Source organism: Aethalodelphis obliquidens, unplaced genomic scaffold (genome assembly GCF_003676395.1).
Source record: "Aethalodelphis obliquidens isolate GAN/ISIS:26980383/991018 unplaced genomic scaffold, ASM367639v1 scaffold1, whole genome shotgun sequence".
In the NCBI taxonomy this organism is placed as follows: Eukaryota; Metazoa; Chordata; class Mammalia; order Artiodactyla; family Delphinidae; genus Aethalodelphis; species Aethalodelphis obliquidens.
In genome coordinates this window covers 71740982-71767058 of record NW_020837945.1, presented here as the reverse complement: position 1 = coordinate 71767058, position 26077 = coordinate 71740982, and the positions used below count along the sequence as shown (strand labels likewise).

General features: G+C 39.2%; 1 protein-coding gene across 1 annotated transcript in view; it reads left to right on the top strand.

Annotated features, from left to right (window-relative positions):
* Positions 1 to 1790: 1790 nt before the first annotated feature.
* Positions 1791 to 26077, top strand: part of UBXN7 (UBX domain protein 7) — a 58870-nt gene continuing 34583 nt past the window's right edge. Inside the window, exons 1-3 of the mRNA XM_027120573.1 lie at positions 1791 to 1912; positions 22133 to 22280; positions 24977 to 25044. Of these exons, the coding sequence (XP_026976374.1) occupies positions 1840 to 1912; positions 22133 to 22280; positions 24977 to 25044 (289 nt within the window). The 5' untranslated portion in view covers positions 1791 to 1839. The remainder of the gene's footprint in view (positions 1913 to 22132; positions 22281 to 24976; positions 25045 to 26077) is intronic.

Sequence of the window (26077 nt, the reverse complement as noted above, 5' to 3'; positions counted from 1 at the left end):
GTGGCTTCTTTTGTTGCGGAGCACAGGCTCTAGGTGCGCAGGCTTCAGTAGCTGTGGCATGCAGGCTCAGTAGTTGTGGCTTGGGGGCTCTAGAGCACAGGCTCAGTACTTGTGGCTCACGGGCCCAGTTGCTCTGCAGCACGTGGGATCCTCCTGGACCAGGGCTGGAACCCATGTTCCCTGCACCGGCGGGAAGTCCCTCTTTCATATTCTTTAACAATCCAAAACTGATTTTCAAGGTTTTGTTATTAGTTTCCTGCCTCCTTTTCTTTTAGCCTACATTTTAATTTCTACAAAATCTTTTCTAGAGTTGTGGATACCACGATCTTTACCAGTTTTTCAAAAGATTAATCTAAAAATGACATCACTATATCTGAACCCTAAGACCTTGGAAATAAACCTACAGATCTCATTGTTAGTCTCTCTATTTAATGGAGGTACAGAAATAACTGCATCTAGTTTTTGTAGAGAGACTGTTTTATTTGGAACCCCATTTTGCATGGTTGGCTACAGTGACACAGACTTTAGGATTAAGGCCTTTAGGAAGGAAGAGGTCACACTGTTTCTTGCTTTGGTTTTCACCTCCATTTTTGCACCTTTGTGTTAATGTGACCCAAACAGCTTCCCAAATCTACAACTGGTTCCTGGGCTTCCTCAACCCACCTAGAAAACTGCAGCAACCTAGGAGGTTGTCATTTAACTGACAATACTCTTGGTTAGGAGTCTGCTTTCTTATACACCAATCATATAACCCTATGGTTACTTTGATTTAACTTAGTTATTTTTTAATTCATCCTAATAGCGCATTTACAGACTCTTAGAATGGGTCAGTTCTCCAGATGACTCATCTCATCTTTTATTGGGCCATTTTTCTGTGTAGATGCAAAATATGTGGGTGGGAGGTGGGAGGCTAGAACCTAAACTGAGTCTCTTTATGTTCAAGGTGGGTGGATCACCAGATTTGAGTGTACTCCTGTAATTGTTTTTTAAAGTACTTTAAATCATATAGTTAACATACTAATATCACCTCTGTTTAAAAATAAAGGATAAAAACCCCCTCAAGGTCCGCTTTCACCATGCCCTCCATTGCTTCCCTCTCTTAGAGGTAACCATTATTGTTTTGAGGACACCTTTCCAGTGACCTTTCTATACATTTCTCTCCTATACTGTATATACATATACACATTTTTTTCCTTACATAAATGACACCTTCTCATTTTATAGGTGAGGAAACTGAGACCTTGAGGGAAGATGTGTTGCAAATTTATTGAAGGAAAATGGACTGGACCACGGGTTCTGGTATTTTACTTCTGATGCATGGGCTGCTGCACTAATCAATTAGTTTAGAGGCTGGGGAGCAGGTGCGAAAGTCGCTTTAGTGCAACGATGTAGGATTTGTATTTTGATAGGAGTTGCAGGAAACCTAGTAGAGGGCTCTGGAGTTGCAAAAACAAAAAATATACTGTCATCGGCAGTTGGGTCTGTTAATAAAGCTTGTGAAGCTGAAACGCAAATAGCCTACTACCTACCAAGCCCTTCGGAAACTTAGGAAGCAATTTCGCGTCTCTGAGACTGGCCTTAGAGCTTGGAGAGGAAGGCACCAGAGGTTGCAATGAAGGATGCGGTGGCGGACAGCAACCGAGCAGCCAACCCAGAGAGCAGAAAGCTCTCCCCGACCGATCTGGAAGTGCGCCTGCGCAGGCCGCCACGGGGGGCCGGGGTGGGCGGGGCGGAGCTTGGGGGCGGTCAATGAGCCTGCGCAAACCGTGCGGCGAGGTGGGGGAGGGCGTTCCGTGTGTGTCTGTGTTGTTGTTCGGCGGCAGCGGCGGCGGCGGTAAGATGGCTGCCCACGGGGGCTCCGCGGCGTCCTCGGCGCTGAAGGGGTTAATTCAGCAGTTCACCGCCATCACCGGTAAGAGACGCGGTTACCGGAAGGTGGAGAGTGGGGTCTGGAGCGGGCGGCCGGTCTGCCCTGGGCTTCCCTTTACCTTCATGCATTCCTCCCTCGGGCTTTACCCACAGCTCTCGTCCTCCCTCCTGAGGAAGAGGCGACGACGGCGTCGGGTCTCCGGGTTCAGGCGGGAGACACCCCCTTACCCCCGCGCACCCCATACCCTCGTTCTTGGTCTTCTCGCAGTGTGGAGGGAAACCTCCCCACCCCCTTTCAGCCCAGACCCGGGGAATGGGCCGAGCTCATCCTCCCCCGCCGGCCCGGGGACCTGGGGGCGGGAGAGGTGGGGGGCCGCACCCGGGCCACCGCCCTCCTCCTTCATCATCATCGCCTCTTCTCTGTGCAGCCTTGGGGTGCAGCGCATCCCCTCACCTCCTTATTCCGTTTTTCCTTGGCCAGGTCATTCTCCCCCCCGTCCCTGGCCTGCCCTTCCCCTTTCTGGGCCCCTCGGAGCCATCGCTGTGGCCCTGGCGTGTTCGGGCCCTCCCGCCTTAACGGCGAGGCTGGTGGGTTCGGCAGCGCCTTTACCGATCTCGGGGGATAGGCCGCCAGAAAGGGGGGCGTGCTGAGGAGTACCCTCCAGACTGAGATTTTAAGAGAAGAATGAGGGGGAACCCCCCCAGACCTTAATAGGAAAGGCCTGGAGGAATCCTCGGTGGCGTTTCCCACCTCCCCATTAAAAAATAATAAAGACTGAGACGATGGCGCCAGGGCCTCCTGCTGATAAAATAGGAATGACGGCAGAAACTTCTTTGAGACAAAATCAGTTTCTGGATGTCAGTATACCCCAAACCCACGGTTTTTCTTTTCCTTTGGACCCCTGCGAAGGGCACACGCAGATCCTCTTACTGCCTGGAGGAAAGGCCCTAAGCCGTTCTATGAATTCTCTCTGTCTTGTTCTCTGTGATGGTGCTGAACTTTTTTTGCATGAGTTATTAGAGGGCGGAGCAAATGATGAAGTTCTCTGTGGAGTGATTTGAGAGAAGAGTACTACATGTGCCTGAGTGTAATTTTGCCGTTCTAGTTTGTCATTTTGTAAGGAGGTCAGAATGTTAGCAGATCTATACATTATTTGGTAGTTTGTTAGATGCAGAGAACATTTCCATTTTCAATGTATCCAGAGTTTGACGTGCAAGATCTGGTTAAGTGAAATTTTATATTTTAACCACTGCCGGTTGTTTGCGAGTTGTCGTTTTATAGTTAAAGGTATTTTTAGTTTTTACTTTGCAGCGATAACTATATGTTTGATGCATTGTCTAGCTTGTGGGCATGAAACATCGAGTCAAAGTTGATAAAGTAAAATTTGTAACAAAATTGGGATGAGAATTGGAATAACTTTTCTTAATATTTAAAAATTGTGATTGGACTATTATATTAGAGATGTAATGCATTTCCCAGTGTCTAAGCAGATCATTATTGGGAAAATCAGAAAATTATTGTGTATATAAGTTAATACTGCTGTATTATGTTTATATAGAAAAATCTTTGTAGTGAATTACATATAGAAGTGATTATCATTATCTTTTCTTTAGATTTTCTAGAGGTGGTTTAAGATGCCACCTATTTCATTCCAGTTTTTTATGCTAACTACCACTTTAGGAACTCGGATTGTTTTAGTCTCACATTATTCCTTCTAATGCAACATTTTTGGTAGGTGTAGACAAAACCCAAAATGTGGTGAGATGAAGTGACTCACTTAATTGCTTTAATTCTGTTTCTGTGTGCCAGTCTTCATGGCTTGTTTCCTGGTCACAGGCCCTTCTATTCCTGAATCAAGTTGGAGACCCTCAGTAGACAGTGGTATCTGGAGGTCTGTAAAAGCGAAAATACCTTAGATTCTTCTTAATGTATTATGGATTTATAATAATGATTTTTTTACAAGATAGTAATTAAATATTAGAAACACATGATTGACCTCTTTATTCCCTTTCATATATCCTAAAAAAATTTGTGTGTGTGTGTGTATATATATGTATGTATATATATATATACACATATATATATATATATTTTTTTTTTTTGGCCGTGTGGCATATGGTATCTTAATTCCCCGACCAGGGATGGAACCCGTGCCCCCTGCAATGGAAGCGCAGAGTCTTAACCACTGGATCACCAGGGAAGTCCCCACTAATATTTTAAATGGTAGTATTTATGACAAAAAGGTATTTGAAATTTATTTATTGCTAGATGAATGAAACTGACCTTAAGAGTTTATGCTCTCATTTCAAAAAGATTTTACTTACTTGGAAGCCCAACATTGTGGTAAAAGCAATGCATTTTCAAAAATGTGAGTCTTACCTTTTCTGTGGCATTTAGAAGTAGAAGAGAAAATTGAAAGAATTTTAACTTTTATTTCTCACTAAATAGAACAGATCTCTCTCACACTCTCTCTCTATATGTGAGTATGAAGTGATGACTCTGACTTTTAAAAAACATTAAAAAGATATCACATGAAATAATTTTGAAAAAAGAAACACTAATTCATTCTCACAATAGCAATATTATTTATTTCACATATTATCTTCCAGTTCTTGTTTACATACTTATTTTTATTTTTTAAATTACTTTAAAATTATTTTTACATTGTGGATCATAATGTACATAATTTAGAATTCTGAAATTTTCAATTAACGTTACATCGTAAACATTTTTCCTATGATTAAACCCTTTGATAAGCAGATAGCCAAGGGAAGTGATGGTCTTTGAAGTGGTCACACTGAGAAGCTATGTACCTTTACCATTGATGCCATTAGCATTATTTCAAGCTACATAGAAATCCAGTCCTGTTATTTTATAGTCTACCACATTTTACAGTATTACTCAGTTTGATCTCCCTTGATGCTCTCATACATGGCTTAGACTGCTGACTGCTTTCAGAAGTTATATCAGTTCTCAAAACCTGAGGAAAGAATGTGCCACTGGATCTGAAGGTAATTCCAAAAGAGCAGTTTTTTAAAATGTTTTGAACCACGGCAGTATCCCATTAACACCAACTTGGACTGACATCCAGCCACATGTATACAAAATGCATAGATGTAATCAGAATAATTCATGAGATGAGGGATATATAGATGCTATAGAATAGGTAGAAGTAAATACACAATCAGAAGGTAAGGCCAAAAAGTGAGGGAATAGAAAGTGAGGCTGAGAAGAGTACAAGTGGTTGCTAGTGTAGCATTCCATAAAGCTTTGTGTATAGTAGGCATTCACGGACTTAATGAAATTATAGAACCCCTTTAGTTTAATCTTTTTTAAAATTGTTGAATGAATGCATATTTGTTAAATTAGAAACTCTTGGTGTTTGTTGTATTTGGATTTGTAGTCAACTTCCATTTTCTTTCTACAATACATTTTTCTTGGGTTAGTATTAAAGTGTATTTAAGTTCTCTGTGTCAAGAAAGGTAGTTGCAAGTGATCTAGTTATTAAAACTCTTCTGGAATTTTAAGAACTATTTCAAAAGGTGTTAATGAAGTTTGAGCAGAAATTAGGGAGGGAATAAATTTTTTTGAGTTGCGAGTAGACTCTTACTAGTAAACTCAGAATAGACTACTATGTGCCAGGCATGGTTCAGATCTTGGGGATACCACCATGAGCAAGACATGGTGTCTGTCCTCAAAAAGCTTAAAGGTTAATGGGAATACAGACACATAAATGGGTATTGTAATACATTGGGATAATGGTAAGGAGCTGTTACTGTAGCATAAATGAGGGAGGTCAAGAAAAGCTTCCCACAAGAAATAATTTCTTAGCTAAAACCTGGAGGGGAGCTGTTTCTGGCAGGAGAAACATGTTCAGAGACCTGGAGGAAAGAGGGACAGGCATACATATGGAGACAAGAAAGGAGAGACAGTAGGTTGAGGGAATTGATGATAATTCCAAATGAAGAGAGCATAGCTTGTGTGAGATGCAATAAATGGGGCTGAAGAGATAAGAGGGTACCAGATTAGGAAGGGCCTTGTAACTCATGTTAAGAAATCTTGGCTTTATTCTGAATGTAGTGGGGAGTCAGTGAAAAGTTTTAATTAGGGGAGTGACACAATCATATTTGGTTTTTTCAGAAAGAGCTACTTGGCCATAGGTGAGAAGAGGTAGGCATAGACATCAATAGAAGACTGTTGCAATAATTGAAGATGCTGGTGTCCTGAAATAAGTTAGTGGCAGAGAAGTGGACTCTGAAAGGTAAGGGAAGAATTCAGAGGAGTCAGAATGAAGCTTAGGATTCTGTTTTGGATGTCTAAGTGTATAATAATACAATTTGTGAAGGTATGGAATAGTAGCAGAGGTTTGGGGAGATGATTAGTTCAGCTTAGGTAAGTTGCTGCCTGTGGGACTTCCAAATGGAGCTGTTCAGTAGGGAAATGAATATTTGGGTCTAGAAAGAAGAGTGACATCTGATGAGTCATATTGATGGCAGTTGAAGCTATAAAAGTGGATGTGTCCTTTGTTCCAGGACACAAAGCTGAAGGAACACTAACATCTAACAGACGGTAAAGAAGAAAGTACAGAGAAGGATCGGAAGAAACCAAAGATGTAGGAGGAAAACCAGGAGAATGTGATGGTACTTCAAACATTAGGAGTAGGGTAATATGTCAGATATTATGTAGGCACTTTAGGAAACCAGAAATCATTGAATATTCACAGATTTTTCTTGGTTAGGGTTGGAAGACATCTTAGAAACCATATTGACCCATTTCTGAGTTAAAATGAGAAATTGAAGGCCCAGAGAAGTAAAGTGAGTTAGGGTTATATGTATAGGTCAGTGCTTCTCAAATTTATTTGTAGGAAAGGACCGCCCCCCCCTTAAAAAAAAATCTTCATAGACCAATACTTTTAATTTTTCTTTTTTTGGGGGGGTGCTACGCCACACGTGGCTTGTGGGATCTTAGTTCCCCAACTAGGGATCGAACCCGGGTCCTCAGCAGTGAAAGGAGGGAATTCCCCAGAGACTAATGCTTTAGTAAAAATGCAATAAAAATTAATTGTTTTAAAAAATGAAATAAAAAGAACACATACAAAATATAAACCCAAATTCTGTTAAAATAAAGGGTATAATTTGCATACAGTAAAATTTAACCTTTTTAGTGTAGAGTTAAAGTTTTCATAAGTGCATACAGTCGTAAAACCACAATAAAGATGCAGAACAGTTCTTTTTTTTTTTTTAAATAAACTTATTTATTTATTTTTGGCTGCATTGGGTCTTGCTGTGTGCAGGCTTTCTTTAGTTGCGGCAAGCAGTGGCTACTCTTCGTTGCGGTGCGTGGGCTTCTCATTGCGGTGGCTTCTCTTGTTGCGGAGCTCGGGCTCTAGGCATGCAGGCTTCAGTAGTTGCGGCACATGGGCTCAGCAGTTGTGGCTCACAGGCTCTAGAGCTCAGGCTCAGTAGTTAGGGCACATGTGCTTAGTTGCTCCGCAGCATGTGGGATCTTCCTGGACCAGGGTTGGAACACATATCCCCTGTATTGGCAGGCAGATTCTTAACCACTGCACCACCAGGGAAGTCCCCAAGATGCAGAACAGTTCTATCCTCAAAAATTTCCCCCTGCCCCTTTGTAGTCAATCCCTCCTCTCACCTGTAGCCTAATCTTTTTGTCTCTTCTTTTCCAGAATGTCATATAAATGGAATCACAGTATGTAGTCGGGTTTCTTTTGAGTCTGGCTTCTTTTACTTAGCATACTGCATTTGAGATTCATTCATGATGTTGTGGTATGAGTAGTTCCTTTTTATTGGTGAATAATATTCCATTGTGTGGATATACTACAATTTGTTTATCCATTAAATGAATGGATAATTGTGTTGTTTCTTGTTTGGGAGATTATAAATAAAGCTGCCCAAAACATTAATGTACAAGTGTGTGAATATATGTTTTCATTTCCTTTGGATAAATAGTTAGGAGTGGGATCATATGATAGGTGTGTGACTTTAAGAAAGTCATACTATTTTCCTAAGTTACTATTGATACATACACCATTTTGCATTTTGTCTTTCTCTGACTGACTTACTTCACTTGGTGTGATAATCTCTAGGTTCATCCATGTTGCTGCAAATGGCATTATTTCATCCTTTTTTATGGCTGAGTAATATTCCATTGTGTGTATATACCACATCTCCTTTATCTGTTCCTCTGTCGATGGACATTGCTTCCCTGTCTTGGCTATTGTCAGTAGTGCTGCAGTGAACAGTGGGGTGCATGTATCCTTTCAAATTATGGTTTTATCCGGATATATGCCCAGGAGTGGGATTGCTGGATCATATGGTAGTTCTATTTTTAGTTTTTTAAGGAACTTCCATAGTGTTCTCCATAGTGCTTGTATATAAATTTTTAAAAAAATATTTTCTATTCCTCAATAGTTAAAAACTCCAGGTGGGAGACCAGTGAGGAGGTTGAACTTTCATCTTACTTCTTGCAACTGTCACCGACTCTCATTTCCTTGGTGGATAGTCTGGCTGGCTTTATTATCATTTCTAGGGGAAGTGTAGAACCAAAAAGTAACCACTTTGTGTCCCTGTCATTTCTGTGCTCTATCCCTGTGGGGCAAGAAAGGGTCTGTAGAGGGATTTTTTTCTTTTTAAAAAAAATCTCTGTGACTGCCATACTTAGGTTCCTTGATAATAGTGAAGAGACTGTTCTTTCGGCATTGAAAATAGTGTAGAGAATAGGTATAAAGGACTACTAAAGTTTGAAATGTCTCTTGATTCTTCTTTCCAGCTGTGGTGGAAACAGGCATTACAGGTTTGGGGCTATTTTCTATATGAAGTCATTAAAGGAGAAAGAGTGTGAACTAAGAGGCAGCAGCAAGAAGATGGCCACTGATAAATTGGGTGCCACAAGCTGGCTTAATGCCTTTGGTGCCATTAGCAAGCTAAAGCAGATGGAAGAAAAGGTAGTGGATAAATAAAAAGTGCATGTGGTGAGAAACAGTAAAGTGGGACTTCGGCCATAGATATGGATTATGGGGTGTTATGGACTGAATTTTTGTGTCCTTCCCAAAATTTGATATTTTGAAATCCTGAGCCCCCAGTGTGATGTTATTAGGAGGTGGGGCCTTTGGGAGGTGGTTAGGTCATGAGGGTGGAGTCCTTATGAATGGGATTAGTGTACTTAAAAAGGAGACCCCAGAGAGCTATCTGGGCCCTTCCACCATGTGAGTACACACGGAGAAGACAACTGTCTTATCAACCAGGAAGTGGGCCTGCATCACACACCAAATCTACTGGAGCCTGATCTTTGATTTCCCAACCTGCAGAACTGTGAGAGATAAATGTTCATTGTTTAAGCCACCCAGTCTATTGTATTTTTGTTACAGCAGCCTGAACAAACTAAGACCCTGGGTTAGATTAAGCTATCCTGCTGCTACCTATAATATTGAGACCTCAAAATAAGCCCATGAACAGGTTTACAGGTAGTTTAAACCTGCAAGTTTCTTTTAAAGGCCCCCCTCCCCCTTTTAAAAAAGATTTGTTCTTCATTCTGAATATAATAAGAGAGAAGTTCAAATTTTTTACGGCTGACTCATCAAAAATTGTTATTACCTCTAAGTAAATAGGTAAAACTTGTAACTTGTTTAAATTTGTGTATCACTGTTCCTGTCCTCTATATCATTTAGCCCTCCTTACTTTTCCTTTGCCCTCTCAGTTAACCTTCTGTTTCTCTGTTTAGCTAAGTGGAAGTGTTATTGGCATTTTGGCTAGGACAGTTTCTTGTTCTGTAGGACTGTTCTGTTCATTGCAGAAGATTTAGCACTTGTATGAGTTTCCTGTGGCTGCTGTAACAAATTACCACAAACTGCATTGCTTAACACAGTTATTCTCTCAGTTCTGGAGGCCAGAAGTCTGAAATGAAGGTGTGAGAAATCTTTAGGGGAGGGGAGACATTTTCCAAGCTACTAAGGCACCCCTGGCTTCTCTCCACTAAATGCCAGTAGTGCTCCTATCCCCTAATCATGAAACACCAAAAATGGTGTCTCACATTTCTAGATGCCTCTACTACTTCCTGACATTAAGAACCACTAGAACCTTTAATTATCCTTCAGTTATCTTCTGTTTCTAAAACGATACACTTGGGACCTCCCTGGTGGTGCAGTGGTTAAGACTCTGTGCTCCCAATGCAAGGGGTCCGGGTTCGATCCCTGGTCAGGGAACTAGATCCCACATGCATGCTGCAACTGAGAGTTCGCATGCCACAACTAAGGAGCCCATGTGCCGCAACTAAGGAGCTGGTGAGCCATAACAAAGGAGCCCGCGAACCACAACTAAGGAGCGCTCCTGCTGCAACTAAGACCCAGCACATCCAAATAAATAAATAAATGTTTTAAAAAATGGCATATTCCTGGGCCCTACCCAGACCCTTCCAATTGGAGTGGGGGCAGGATCTACGTTTTAAAAGAGAAAAAAGATACACTAAGTGATAAAACAAGTGATAAACTAAGAATGCCTGATTATACAAGCACAGATAGCTCAGATAATTTGGCTTTATTTAAGAAAGTGAATGGTGTATTTTGCTTCTTGGGCCCCTCTCTAATACTGCCTTCTTCAGTCTTGCCAGGATTTAGCATGTGCTTCTTTTTTAAAAAATCTCATAAGTAGAGACCCCTTTTATGGAAAGCTCTTAGGTCACTATACTGACAAGCTCCAATGATGGAAGTTATCCTGTCAGATTGTCAACAGATATATGATACGCTGCCTATAGTTTAGATTCTAGCACTAAATGGTTAAGTGAGGATTATAGATAAGAATGGCAGTTCTCACTTTGTTATACAGCAGAAACTAACACACCATTGTAAAGCAATTATACTCCAATAAAGATGTTAAAAAGAGCAATTCTGAGCCTTGAGTGTTGACACCTTCTGCCCCCCAAAATATCACAGTTATTATTTCCTTTATTATAGCTTTATTTTTGTCTTAAAGTCATTCTCGGTATAATCCCTTTTAATAAATTCTATTTTAATCTATAGTTCAGTAGATCTCTGAAGATCTAAAAAAAAAGATCTCCTATACTTTTTTTACATTTTCCTGTGTTTCTACATCAGCTCTTTTTTGGGGGGGCCACTTGCAGGACCTTAGTTCCCCCACCAGGGATTGAACCTGGGACTTGCAGTGCAAGGGCCAAGTCCTAACCACTGGACTGTCAGGGAATTCCCAGCAGTGGTCATTTTTAAGTTGAATTTCCTTATGAACAAATTTCAAAAGGAGTGAAGCAGCTGGGATTGGTTGCTATTATAGCAGAAGGGAGTTTCGATCCTGCATCAGCATGTTCTTTTTTTTTTTAATATTTATTTATTTATTTGGTTGTACTAAGTCTTAGTTGCAGCAGTCGAACTCCTTAGTTGCAGCACGTGGGCTCCTTAGTTGCAGCTTGCTGGCTCCTTTGTTGCAGCACACGGGCTCCTTAGTTGTGGCTTGTGAATTCTTAGTTGTGGCATGCATATGGGATCTAGTTCCCTGACCAGGGATCGAACGTGGGCCCCCTGCATTGGGAGCGCGCGGAGTCTTAACCACTACGCCACCAGGGAAGTCCCAGCATGTTGTTTGTCCCTTTTGTGGTGCTTTAGTGCAGTGTGGTGAGCACCTAGAGAGACAAGAGCCCAAATGGTATAAACTCAGCCATTTAATTCTCTGAAAAGAAAAAGATCAGTAGGTGTCATTCAGAAGCTAGTTTTAGGGTTTATTATGGGGCAAAGATAATAGTTCATGTATCTCTTGCTGGAATAAGTAGCCAGAGTAGTTTACATACAGGAACCTTTTAATTTTCAGAAGCTGCTGTGTAGATAAATTAAAATGGTGGAGTACAATAGACACTGAACTTTTAGACTAGCATTTAAGAAATATAGTAATGTAACCAGTATAACTGGACACAATGTAAAAATATTAGAAAAGCACTGAAAACTTCAGGTTTTATGAGTAATGATATGGAAAATTTTCATCAAATTTGTGCTGGTTTTGCCCCAAGAGTCTGTATTTAATTACCTAACATACAGTTGGCTACTGGGATGTTTGAACAACTCCTTTCCCTCAAAAAGTTGAATTTGTTTTTATTTTTGTGTGTTGGGTCTTTGTTGCTGCGTGAGGGCCTCTTCTAGTTGCGGCAAGCAGGGGCTACTCTTCGTTGTTGTGCACAGGCTTCTCATTGTGGTGGCTTCTCTTGTTGCAGAGCACAGGCTCTAGGCGCATGGGCTTCAGTAGTTGTGGCACATGGGCTCAGTAGTTGTGGCTCACGGGCTGTAGAGTGCAGGCTCAGTGATTGTGGCGCCTGGGCTTAGTTGCTCCGCGGCATGTGGGATCTTCCCAGACCAGGGCTCGGACCCATGTTCTCTGCATTGGCAGGCGGATCCTTAACCACTGCACCACAAGGAAGTCTGAGATTTCACTTTTTTAAAGTGTTTCCTAATGGTGAGAATGTAAGTCTGTATATACTAGAACTTGAGAACTTTTTATTTTTTTAATTATTTTATTTTTATTGAAGTATAGTTTTTACAATGTTGTGTTAGTTTCTGGTGTACAGCAAAGTGATTCAGTTATACATACGTATATATATATATTTTCTTATTCTTTTCCATGATAGTTTATTATAAGATATTGAATATAGTTCCTTATGCTATATAGTAGGACCTTATTGCTTATTTTATATATAGTATAGAATTTGAGAACTTTTGGTTCAGCTTGACTGAGGACTTACGGAGAGAGAACTGGTTTGAGAAAAGTGAGAACTGGCCAGTTCAGTGAGTTTTTAAAGTCTGTAAGATAGAAGAGCTAGCAGAGACAAGGATAGAGATAAGGCCCTGTGGAAAAGTAGTATCTGTTCCTGTATATACTTCAGGGTGAGGAGGGAGGGGGAAGGTCCACAACTTAACAGGTGGGTATTTGGTGTGTTGTCAAGAAAAATGAGGGGACTGGGACTTCCCTGGTGGTGCAGTGGTTAAGAATCCGCCTGCCAGTGCAGGGGACACGGGTTCAAGCCCTGGTCCGGGAAGATTCCACATGCCGCGGAGCAGCTGAGCCCGTGCACCACAACTGCTGAAGCCCACACCCCCCGGAGCCCGTGCTCTGGAAAGAGAAGCCACCGCAGTGAGAAGCCCACGCACCGCAACTAGAGAAAGCCTGCATGCAGCAACGAGGACCCAACCCCAACGCAGCCAAAAATAAATAAATAAATAAAATTAAAAAAAAAAAAAACGAGAAGAAGAATGATGGGACTGATTTTACTGCTGTCACTCTCCATATCGTACAGAGGCATGGCATTGTAAAGTACCACCAAGTGATCTGCCTAGGTTACAAAAACATCTGCACCTGGAGGGAGTGGTACAGAGGTGAGATGAAAGCAGAAGGGTATAAAATAGGAGCAGTTTATAAGGGCCAAATCTTGTGTGCAGCTCAAGAGAGATGAAAAGTTTTCCAGTCAGCAGTGCAGAACTGTTGAAACAGGGAGATAATCAAATTTACATTCTTTTGCAATATAGAAGGTATATCAAAAGGAGCATGACCAAGAGCAAAGAAATGTGATAGTTCATGTAAGAGATGTTGAAGGCATGAACAAAGAGTATAGCAGTGGACATAGAATAGTATGGATAGGGGTGTTGTTAATTAGATGGAAGCTGTAGGATTTGTTGGTTGACTGATGGGCTGTTTGCAGTTGAAGAGAGAATAGTGGAGGAAAGTTTCTCAATTTTGAGTAATATATGAAGCCCTTTTTTTTTTGCGGTACGCGGGCCTCTCACTGTTGTGGCCTCTCCCGCTGCGGAGCACAGGCTCTGGACGCGCAGGCTCAGCGGCCATGGCTCACGGGCCCAGCTGCTCCGCGGCATGTGGGATCTTCCCGGACCGGGGCACGAACCCGTGTCCCCTGCATCGGTAGGCGGACTCTCAACCACTGCGCCACCAGGGAAGCCCATATGAAGCCCTTTTAAAGAAAAAACATCCCTGGCCCTATGTAACTTAAATTACCATATATACCCAGATATAAGGCACACTCCAAATAAAAGGCAATTCTGTATTTGTCCAGTTCCCAAAAAAGATTTTTGAGTAACATAAATATGTAAATTTCTGGAGGTTTAAGTGAAATGATTGATGCTTTTTTATAATGTTACTTATTGAGTTAACATTAAATCACAACATTATATATTAATGCTTTTTTCCTGTCATGTTCCATGAAATAATTTTGTTCTGTTTTTGTTTTTTACTAGCATTTAGATATGTCTTTGTCAGCTTTCTGACAAAGCTGTAGCTGCTCAATATCATCTGAGAGTTTTTTGGAGCGTGTGATTTTCACTTTATGTTGTTTGAGATATAGCACATTTAAAATTTGTATATGATGCTTTCACTGGACATTTTATCTTAAGTTCATTTATCCTAAATACCCATTTGCTCTTTGTGATTTCCACAGTGTAACCATATTGCTTTGTAAATGAAATTTAAAACATAAATATATGCGGTTTAAAATTCAAAGGATAGGGGAATTCCCTGGTGGTCCAGTGGTTAGGACTCGGCGCTTTCACTGCCAGGGCCCGGATTCAATCCCTGGTCAGAGAACTAAGATCCCACAAACGTGTGGCGCAGCCAAGAGGAAAAAAATTCAAAGGATATAGAAGGGTTGTTTTGGCTGAAGTCTGGCCTTTCTTTCCCCAGTGTACTAACTGGTTAGCTGAAGTACTATGAGATAGTTTTAGATCAGTTTATTAGATATTGATCACATGCAAGCGAACATGACGTTAGATGCTGGGGTACCAAGACAAAAATCAACCCCAGTGTTCAAGAAGCTCCTGCTCTTTTGGAGGAGCTAGAAAGTAAACAAGTATTTACTGCTTAGTAGTATGTCCATGTATGTAATAGAAGAGTATCACAGTGGAGTGAGTGGGGAGGAGGTAGTGTAGAGAATGCTTAGCACAGGAATTGAAAAAAGTAACACTTATGGTGATTCTTGAGCATGCATGAACTAGATGAAGGGAGAGATAAGGGGAATAAGGACTTTCCAAGCGTGTAATTTGGTGTGACTGTACTGAATTGCATAGGATGGAGAAGAGGAGAGGAAAAGCCAGAGAGATAAGCTGACGTCTGATCACAGAGGACTCGCCAGATCATAAGAACTTTGGAATTTATACTGTGGGTGTCAGAGAGCTATTAACTTAAACTGTGTGTGTGTGTTTGTATTTGTGTGTTATAAGCACACTTGTATTTTGGAACATAACTTCAGCAGCAAAGTGGAAGATAGAATGATGATCAGTTAGGAGCCTATTGTAGTAATCCAGGTAAGAAGAATTAAGGACTTGATTTTAAAGTCTTAGAGATAATAATAGAGAAGAGAAAACAAATGAAAGATATTAAGAGTCGAGTCAGCAGTTCATTTCTGGCAGTAGGACTAAACTAGAGAGATACCATGAATAACCCTCCCAAGTGAGGAAAATCCTGAATAAAATATTTTAAAAAATCTTTCAAAATGTATCATTGGGCTGGCAAGAAAGTAAAGAATATTCAGAAGCTAAAAATGAAATGAAATTGGAAATGAGATGTTAGCATGGTTTAAAGTAAGCTTTCACCCTGGTTGAATCTGCCCGAACTGGATGGCTTTGAACTTCTCTTTTGATGGCATCAGAGGGCACAGGAAACAAGCTTGCAGCCTTCCTAAGGAGAGGAATCTGAAAGGAGAACCTTCCCATACATGAAGCGGGGACCTTGGCATTTGGGGTGTGGCAGGAGAAATCTTCACTGAGAATTTATAACAAGGGTCCTTACAGGGTCACATTTCCCATGTGGTTTCATAAAACTTCAAGTAAAGAATGTATTTTATTTTATTTAAAGAAATTTTTTTTAAGAACTAACATTTATTATTTTTGGCTGCATTGGGTCTTCGTTGCTGCTCACAGGCTTTCTCTAGTTGCAGCGGGCGGGGGCTACTCTTCATTGTGGTGCACAGGCTTCTCATTGCGGTGGCTTCTCTTGTGGAGCATGGGCCCTAGGCGCGAGGGCTTCAGTAGTTGTGGCACATGGGCTCAGTAGTTGTGGCGAGCAGGATCTAGAGTGCAGGCTCAGTAGTTGTGGTTCACGGGCTTAGTTGCTCCGTGGCATGTGGGATCTTCCCGCATCCAGGGCTCGAACCCATGTCCCCTGCATTGGTAGGCAGATTCTTAACCACTGCACCACCAGGGAAGCCCCAAGAATGTATTTTAAATAGTCTCTGTTTGGTGATGCCTTCAGGTACCTTACAAAATCTCTCAAGTTACCTTCTCTTAGGAGGGATGTACCTTCAACCCAGCCTTCAAAAATCTACAGATTAAAATTCCAAGCCACTTGAGATCATAGTCAAAAAAAAATCACAAAGTGCACAAAAAAACATTGCATAGTGAGCAAGAGCCAGCAGAAATGAGACAGTGACCTCTAGAGACTGCAGAAAGTTTATATTTTGTCTTAGTAATTCCAGTAAGTTTGATTAATATATTAGAAGAAATGAAAAGAAATGTGAGTATGAAGTAAGGGTCTCTGACCAGGCAGATTAGGAAACAAAAACCCCAGAACTTCTAGTTATAAAAAATTAACTAAAATTAAAAGCTCATGAACAGGTAAAAAACAAATTGGCACAGCATAGAATGAAGAGTTCTAACATACATCTAATTGGAGTTCCAGAAGGACATAAGTGTGAATGAAGGAGTAAGGCAATTTTAATTTATTTATTTATTTTTAACATCTTCATTGGAGTATAACTGCTTTACAGTGGTGTGTTACTTTCGCTGTATAACAAAGTGAATCAGCTATATGTATACATATATCCACATATCTCCTCCCTCTTGGGTCTCCCTCCCACCCTCCCTATCCCACCCCTCTAGGTGGTCCCAAAGCACTGAGCTGATTTCCCTGTGCTATGCGGCTGCTTCCCACCAGCTATCTGTTTTACATTTGGTAGTGTATATATGTCCATGCCACTCTCTCACTTTGTCCCAGCTTACCCTTCCCCCTCCCGTGTTCTCAAGTCCATTCTCTATGTCTTTATTCCTGTCCTGCCCCTAGGTTTTTCAGAACCCCCTTTTTTTTTTTTTGGATTCTATATATATGTGTTAGCATACAGTATTTGTTTTTCTCTTTCTGACTTACTTCACTCTGTATGACAGATTCTAGGTCCATCCACCTCACTACAGATAACTCAATTTCGTTTCTTTTTATGGCTCAGTAATATTCCATTGTATATATGTGCCACATCTTCTTTATCCATTCATCTGTAGATGGACACTTAGGTTGGTTCCGTGTCCTGCCTATTGTAAATAGAGCTGCAATGAACATTGTGGTACATGACTCTTTGAATTATGGTTTTCTCAGGGTATATGCCCAGTAGTGGGATTGCTGGGTCATATGATAGTTCTATTTTTAGTTTTTTAAGGAACCTCCATACTGTTCTCCATAGTGGTTGTGTCAGTTTACATTCCCACAAGCAGTGCAAGAGGGTTCCCTTTTCTCCGCACCCTCTCCAGCATTTATTGTTTGTAGATTTTTTGATGATGGCCATTCTGACCCGTGTGAGGTGATACCTTATTGTAGTTTTGATTTGCATCTTTCTGATGATTAGTGATGTTGAGCATCCTTTCATGTGTTTGTTGGCAATCTGTATATCTTCTTTGGAGAAATGCCTCTTTAGGTCTTCTGCCCATTTTTGGATTGGGTTGTTTGTGTTTTTTTGATACTGAGCTGCATGAGCTGCCTGTATATTTTGGAGATTAATCCTTTGTCAGTTGCTTCGTTTGCAAATATTTTCTCCCATTCTGAGAGTTGGCTTTTCGTCTTGTTTATGGTTTCCTTTCGTGTGGAAAAGCTTTTAAGTTTCATTAGGTTCCATTTGTTTATTTTTGTTTTTATTTCCATTTTTCTAGGAGGTGGGTCAAAAAGGATCTTGATGTGATGTATGTCATAGAGTGTTCTGCCTATGTTTTCCTCTAAGAGGTTTATAGTGTCTGGCCTTACATTACATTTAATCCATTTTGAGTTTGTTTATTTATTTATTATTTATTTATTTATTTTTGCGGTATGCAGGCCTCTCACTGTGGTGGCCTCTCCTGTTGCGGAGCACAGGATCTGGACATGCAGGCCCAGCGGCCACGGCTTACAGGCCCAGCTGCTCCGCGGCATGTGGGATCTTCCCGGACCGGGACACGAACCTGTGTCCCCTGCATTGGCAGGCGGACTCTCAACCACTGCGCCACCAGGGAAGCCCGAGTTTATTTTTGTGTATGGTTTTAGGGAGTGTTCTAATTTCATTCTTTTACATGTAGGTGTCCAGTTTTCCCAGCACCACTTACTGAAGAGGTTGTCTTTTCTCCATTGTATATTCTTGCCTCCTTTATCAAAGATAAGGTGACCATAGGCATGTGGGTTTATCTCTGGGCTTTCTATCCTGTTCCATTGATCTATATTTCTGTTTCTGTGCCAGTACCATACTATCTTGATTACGGTAGCTTTGTAGTATAGTTTGAAGGCAGGGAGCCTGATTCCTCTAGCTCCGTTTTTCTTTCTCAAGATTGCTTTGGCTATTTGGAGTCTTTTGTGTTTCCATACAAACTGTGAAATTTTTTTGTTCTAGTTCTTTGAAAAATGCCATTGGTAGTTTGATAGGGATTGTATTGAATCTGTAGATTGCTTTCGGTAGTATAGTCATTTTCACAGTGTTGATTCTTCCAATCTAAGAACATGGTATATCTCTCCATCTGTTGGTATCATCTTTAATTCCTTTCCTCAGTGTCTTATAGTTTTCTGCATACAGGTCTTTTGTCTCCTTAGTTAGGTTTATTCTTAGGTATTTTATTCTTTTTGTTCCAGTGGTAAATGGGAGTGTTTCCTTAATTTCTCTTTCAGATTTTTCATCATTAGTGTATAGGAATGCTAGAGATTTCTGTGCATTAACTTTATATCCTGCTACTTTACCAAATTCACTGGTTAGCTCTAGTAGTTTTCTGGTAGCAGCTTTGGGATTCTCTGTATAGTATCATGTCATCTGCAAACAGTGACAGTTTTACTTCTTCTTTTCTGATTTGGATTCCTTTTATTTCTTTTTCTTCTCTGATTGCTATGGCTAAAACTTCCAAAACTGTATTGAATAATAGTGGTTAGAGTGGGCAGCCTTGTCTTGTTCCTGATCTTAGTGGAAATGGTTTCAGTTTTTCACCATTGAGAACGATGTTGGCTGTGGGTTTGTCATATATGGCCTTTATTATGTTGAGGTAAGTTCCCTCTATGCCTACTTTCTGCAGGATTTTTATCATAAATGGGTGTTGAATTTTGTTGAAAGCTTTTTCTGTATCTATTGAGTTGAGTATATGGTTTTTCTCCTTCAATTTGTTAATATGGTTTATCACATTGATTGATTTGCATATATTGAAGGATCCTTGTATTCCTGGGATAAACCCCATTTAATCATGGTGTATGATCCTTTTAATGTGCTGTTAGATTCTGTTTGCTAGTATTTTGTTGAGGATTTTTGCATGTGTGTTCATCAGTGATATTGATCTGTAGTTTTCTGTGACCTCTTCATCTGGTTTTGGTATCAGGGTGACGGTGGCCTCATAGAATGAGTTTGGGAGTGTTCCTCCCTGTGCTATATTTTGGAAGAATTTGAGGACAGGTGTTAGCTCTTCTCTAAATGTTTGATAGAATTTGCCTGTGAATCCATCTGGTCCTGGACTTTTGTTTGTTGGAAGATTTGTAATCACAGTTTCAATTTCAGTGCTTGTGATTGGTCTGTTTATATTTTCTATTTCTTCCTGGTCCAGTCTCAGAAGGTTGTGCTTTTCTAAGAATTTGTCCATTTCATTGGCATATAGTTGCTTGTAGTAATCTCTCATGGTCTTTTATATTTCTGCCATGTCAGTTGTCACTTCTCCTTTTTCATTTCTAATTCTAGTGATTTGAGTCTTCTCCCTTTTTTTCTTGATGAGTCTGGCTAGTGGTTTATCAATTTTGTTTATCTTTGCAAAGAACCAGCTTTTAATTTTATTAATCTTAGCTGTTGTTTCCTTCATTTCTTTTTCTTTTATTTCTGATCTGATCTTTATGATTTCTTTTCTTCTGCTAACTTTGGGGGTTTTTTGTTCTTCTTTACTCTAATTGCTTTAGGTGTAAGTTTAGGTTGTTTATCTGAGATGTTTCTTGTGTCTTGAGGTAAGATTGTATTGCTATAAACTTCCTCTTAGAACTGCTTTTGCTGCATCCCATAGGTTTTGGGTCATTGTATTTTCATTGTCATTTGTTTCTAGGTATTTTTTGATTTCCTCATTGATCTCTTGGTTATTTAATAGTGTACTGTTTAGCCTCCATGTGTTTGTAATTTTCACAGATTTTTTTCCTGTAATTGATATCTAGTCTCATAGCATTATGGTTGGAAAAGATACTTGATACGATATCAATTTTCTTAAATTTACCAAGGCTTGAATTGTGACCCAGGATAAGATCTATCCTGGAGAATGTTCCATGAGCACTTGAGAAGACAGTGTATGCTGTTGTTTTTGGGTGGAATGTCCTATAAATATCAATTAAGTCCATCTTGTTTAATGTATCATTTAAAGCTTGTGTGGTAATTTTTAAATAGAAATGTCTGAGAATTTTTCAGAACTGATAAATGAAAACAGTCCTTATGGTGGAAGTCCAGTGAATCCCAAGGAGGATAAATAAAATTAGCCCCAGGAAATAGAGTAAAACTGCAGAAGACCAAAGACAGAGAAGATCTTAAAAGCAACTAGAGAGAAACAACAGATTGGTATAAAAATGTTTTTCTTTAGTCTGGCAACTTACTTCTCAGAAGCAACAACAGAAGACACTGGAATGCTGTCTTCAATGTACGGAGAGAAAATAGCTGTCAGCCTTAGAAACGAATATCCAGTGGTGAAACTGTCTTTCAGGAACAATAGCAAAACAAAGGCGTTGTCAGACCAAAAAAACAAACAAAAAACCACACCCACACCCACAGCCTTCACTGCAGGAGACTCTTAAGGGACACAGTTGAGGCAGAAGGAAGGTCATCCCAAGTGGAAAGCCCAAGATGGTTTTTTTTTTCCCTTTTTATTTATTTTTTCTTTTTCATTGTGGTTTATTACAGGATATTGAATATAGTTTCTTGTGACCTGAGATGCTTTTTTTTTTTTTTTTTTTGGCGGTACGCGGGCCTCTCAGTGTTGTGGCCTCTCCCGCTGCAGAGCACAGACTCCGGACGCGCAGGCTCAGCGGCCATGGCTCACGGGCCCAGCCGCTCCGCAGCATGTGGGATCTTCCCGGACGGGGGCACGAACCTGTGTCCCCTGCATTGGCAGGCAGACTCTCAACCACAGTGCCACCAGGGAAGCCCCTGAGATGCTTTTTAATGCCCACAAAATGTCCCACCAAATAGATTTACAATTTAGACTCTACTACTATTAGACATTTATGTTATCTATAATTTTTCAATTTTAACTGAAGCTCTACTGGACATGTGTATAGATATGTTTATGCATGTGTTTTATATAGGTTTATTTAGACTAGATTTATGTAGATTTATTTAGACTTTATATAGATTTATGTAGATTTATTTGGACCACACGCCCAAATTATTGGGTCAAAAAAGTAACAGGCATTATGTTTCTTGATACATGTTATAAAATTGATTTGTTAAAGGGCTTTACCAGTTTACATTGCATCAAACAGATTATGCTTGCTTTACTGTACAAGTGAGTGTATGATAGGGCCAGTTTTAAATGATGAAGATTGACATTTCTTACCAAATTTTGACTTAGTTATATCTTTGACAAAAAGTCCCATCTCCCTTCTCTCCCGTTGTTATTAAAGTGTTTCCTTTCTTATAGAAGTAGAAATTGGTAACTGAATGCATTCTTTCTAACAAAATATTTCTAACTTTCTAGAGCATAGTCTTTCATTTTCTTTTTTAGTTTATTAACAAATATATAGTCGGCCCATATAAAGAAATGGCAAATAATGCTTTATTTAGTTTTTGTTTTATTATGAAGGAAGACTACTATTTTTAATGCTGCTGCTTTCTTTTCTAGCTCTGTATATTTCACAGTAGTCAGCCAACAAGCATAGAAGTAAACAGTTTTTGTTTTAAAAATCATTCATTCTAGAGAGGGAAAAGTACTGTTTGCTTGGGAATTCTGTATTCTAATGTGAACTGAATGTAAGAAGGTGTCTTTTTTTAAACTTTTTTCTTGTTTTTATACTATTTCAGGTGCAAGTGAAAGTGTAGGGAAACATATGCTTGAAGCCTGCAACAATAATCTGGAGATGGCTGTCACTATGTTTTTGGATGGTGGAGGAATCGCTGAAGAGCCAAGTACCAGTTCAGCAAGTGTCTCCACTGTCAGACCACACACAGAGTATGAATTTATTATTTATTATTGGGAGCTACCCCCTGCCAAAATTGAGCAGTTACATTTTTACATGTTAGGTTAATTCTCTGTTTTGAACAAATTAAAAGTTGAAAGTATCTGAAAGTGTCAGGTGAAAATTTTTATACTTATATGCTTTAAGTTCTCTACAGCACTGTCAAGTCCGTTATTTAATCCTCAGAAGAACCCTATAGGGTGGCATTATTATCCACATTTTACAGAGGAAGCAGAAGGATAGCCATTTCCCCAAGCTATACAGCAATTAAGTAGCAGATATGGAAGGAAAGCCCAATAAAGCTCAGATTTCGCAATTCTGGATTTTCCTACATTGTCCCAGGAAAGTTTTGAGTTGTCATGAAAAAATTTTTGAAGAAAATTTATGCCCTAAATAGCTACATGTTGCTAATCTTTAGAGGCACCTTCAGCATATAGAACTGTAATATATAGAGCATAGTAACAGATGATAAATACATTTGGTGTTTACTGCCCTTTACATTTGATACCAGTGAGAGTTTGAAATGAATATCTGTTAAGCAAAATTCCAGTAGTCTTTGGAAAATATTAGAGATGAATTTTACTCAAATGAAAAACACTGATTTTTGAGTCAAAATTTCAAAGATCCTTAAATAAGATTTTAATACTCATAGCCATTTATAACTCTTCAGTGTTTACAACATGAGATACTAAAAAAGAAGAATCCCCTTAAATAGGAATAGGCAAAAACATGGATTTTATTTTTACTAAATTAGATTTAAAAAGCTAAATAAACATTCAGGACATGATTGCCTCTTTTTTTTTTTAATCTAGTTCCAGATTCTAGAGTAATATTGTTTCCCCACAAAGTGTGAACTCTAGAGGTTATGTAAGTTTTCTCCTATCGATGTTGGTTGTGTATTTCAAGTTTGATAGCCCATTCTCCACCAACATAACTCAAATCTTTAATGGAAATTAATATGAAAACATGATTTAGTTTACATTCACTTGAATAACAGGTATTCATAGCTGATTTCTGGGGACATATCAGTCCTCACTGTTTAAAACATGTTTTCTTAATTGTACTTAAAAATAGTTTTGATTAATGAATGTCTTTTCCTGCTGAATTACATTATAATTTTACTTAGATTATTTGTATTACTAATTGATTAACATTTGATAGTGGCACCTACTTCCTAAACTAAAATTTTCTTTCTTTACAGTTCACCTTCTGTTCCATTCTTCCATTTTGCTGGGTAGCTAGCAGTCTTGGAATAGATGACCTCAAATATGTAGTAATCAAGTCTTTCTGTATAGGGACTACTAATTAAGCCATCACCCTAATTGATGTATTTCATCAGATTAAGGCTTGTTTTTTGAGTAATTAAATTGCCTTAGATTGAGATAACTTTGTACACACACACACACACACACACACACACACACACACACACAGTAAGGTGAATTATACCAATAATGGAAAGATCTATTCAGGTAAAAGATGTGTTTGAAGTTTTTAGTTTTGCTAAGATAATGGCCTATTTCTCTTTGGTGAAAGAGATTTAATAGAGCTTCCTCTTAGAGACACATTGTCTGTTTCTTTAGAGTATTGCAGTTCTGTGTGTGAGCAGTGACTGAAATCCAGTAGGAAAGAGTGCTTAACATAATTTTGAATTATCCTTTATCCTTCACTCATTTGGCTTATTGTAGCTTTCTTTGTTTAACTAGTTGTTCTTTGATTACAGGATGTTAGTTTTTGTTGACAAATTAGTATTGATACTGTATTAAATAAAGTATGTTTTGAAGTTTCAACTTTCAGGTGTCAAAAACAGGGCCTTAAGCTCAGTTATTACTATTAGAAACACCTGAATGAAAAACATTAGGCCTAACATAAATTAATATTTATTATAAGGGGAGCATATTAAATTTGAAACTTACTCTTACTTGCTATGAGCATTAATCAGCAGAATTTCGTATTTGAGTTAAAACTAAAATAATTAAACTGATTTATAAAGGGATATACACCATTTTTACAGCATATTTTAAATTAGAATTGTTCACTGGAAGAGATGGATTATTAGTAAACCCTCTGGAGGTAAACTTTGAAGAGTTTTTAGGCTTTTAAAAGAGTATTTTTTCTGTTTTATATATGTTAGTGTCTATTTAATAAATAATTCAAGGGTACTACCTTTGTTAGCCAGCTTCATAACTAGCATAAAATTAATTGCCTGTTTAAGCTTATTTTAATATATCTGTGATTTAATTATCTATTATTTGATGTAGTGTTGATGTAATATTGTTTTTATTAAGCTCATATTTTCCATTAATTTTTTGCCTGAATTTTGTGTGTGTGTGTGTGTGTGTGTGTGTGTGTGTGTGTGTGTTTGTAAATTTCCTATCTTCTTTTTTTTCTAAAGAATTTAGGGCAGGGAACTTAGAGGAGAGGAGAAATATTTTTTATTTTTCTGTTTGTTCTCTTTCTTTATAAACCCATTTGCACTATCTATGCCAGGTACTTTATTCCAGTTCATCTCTATATGGAAATCATCTGACAGTCATTTATCATAATTTAATGTGGTTCCTAAAAGTCACTAAATCTGTTGTTCATTTTATTTGTTAATTTGAATGTGTTCACAATAGTTACAGTAAGAATAGGTAGCAGAAAACAGTTTTCATTTGGATATTTTCCCACTTTTTTTTTTTTTTAATAGAGAGGAAGTCCGTGCCCCAATTCCTCAAAAGCAGGAAATATTGGTGGAACCAGAACCTTTGTTTGGTGGTAAGTTTACCTTTTTTCCTTAGCTTTATTTGACTTTATTGTTGTCTTCGGGATTTTAGTGAAGCTATCAAAAGATATGAAGGCTTGCTCAGAGATTGTTACTTCAAGTAGAGTTGATTCTTATCTTGTAATTCTGTACTCCCCTTAGGAAAGTTGCACAATTGGCTCTTTCCGAGGAGTGAGCCAGATTAAAAAGTTGATAGTTGTTGCAGAATGCCAAAAGGAGGAAAATAAGCAAAAAGAACTGCTGCCTTAAAATGGAAACAAATCTATCATTAGATAAAAGACTATGATTATATTTTGTTTTTTGGGTACCCACTTGACTGCCATATCCTTACTGTCTTGATATGCTGTACCTTCACTCTTTTTTAATTTCTAGAAGTGCTGTTCTTGTATTGAAAAAAGGAGGAAGTAATCCCTAATCCATGCAAAAAATTGTGATATCAATCTGGGGTGCATAGAGAAGATAATAGAAAATGGAACATTTAATCAAATTTAAAGAAAATTTATAGTTTTATTTTAATAAGCACTTATTTACCTTTTGTGAGCCAGATATTTTAGGCATTAATAGGTATATTAAATAACAGAAGAGGGCTTCCCTGGTGGTGCAGTGGTTGAGAGTCCGCCTGCCGATGCAGGGGTCATGGGTTCCTGCCCCGGTCCGGGAAAATCCCACATGCCGCGGAGCGGCTGGGCCCGTGAGCCATGGCCGCTGAGCCTGCACGTCAGAGCCTGTGCTCCGCAACGGGAGAGGCCACCACAGTGAGAGGCCCAAGTACCGTAAAAAAAAAAAAACAAACAAAAACAGAAGATAGGGGACTTCCCTGGCGGTCCAGTGGTTAAGACTCTGCGTTTCCAGTGCAATGGGCAGGGGTTCAATCCCTGGCTGGGGAACTAAGATCCCGCATGTCATGCGGCATGGGCAAAAAAAAAAATTTAAAAAACAAAAAAACCCCCCAGCAGATGAAGTTATGATTTGGTTGGGTAGACAGAGACATAGAAATGTATATTGTATATATTGAGAACAGCAGTG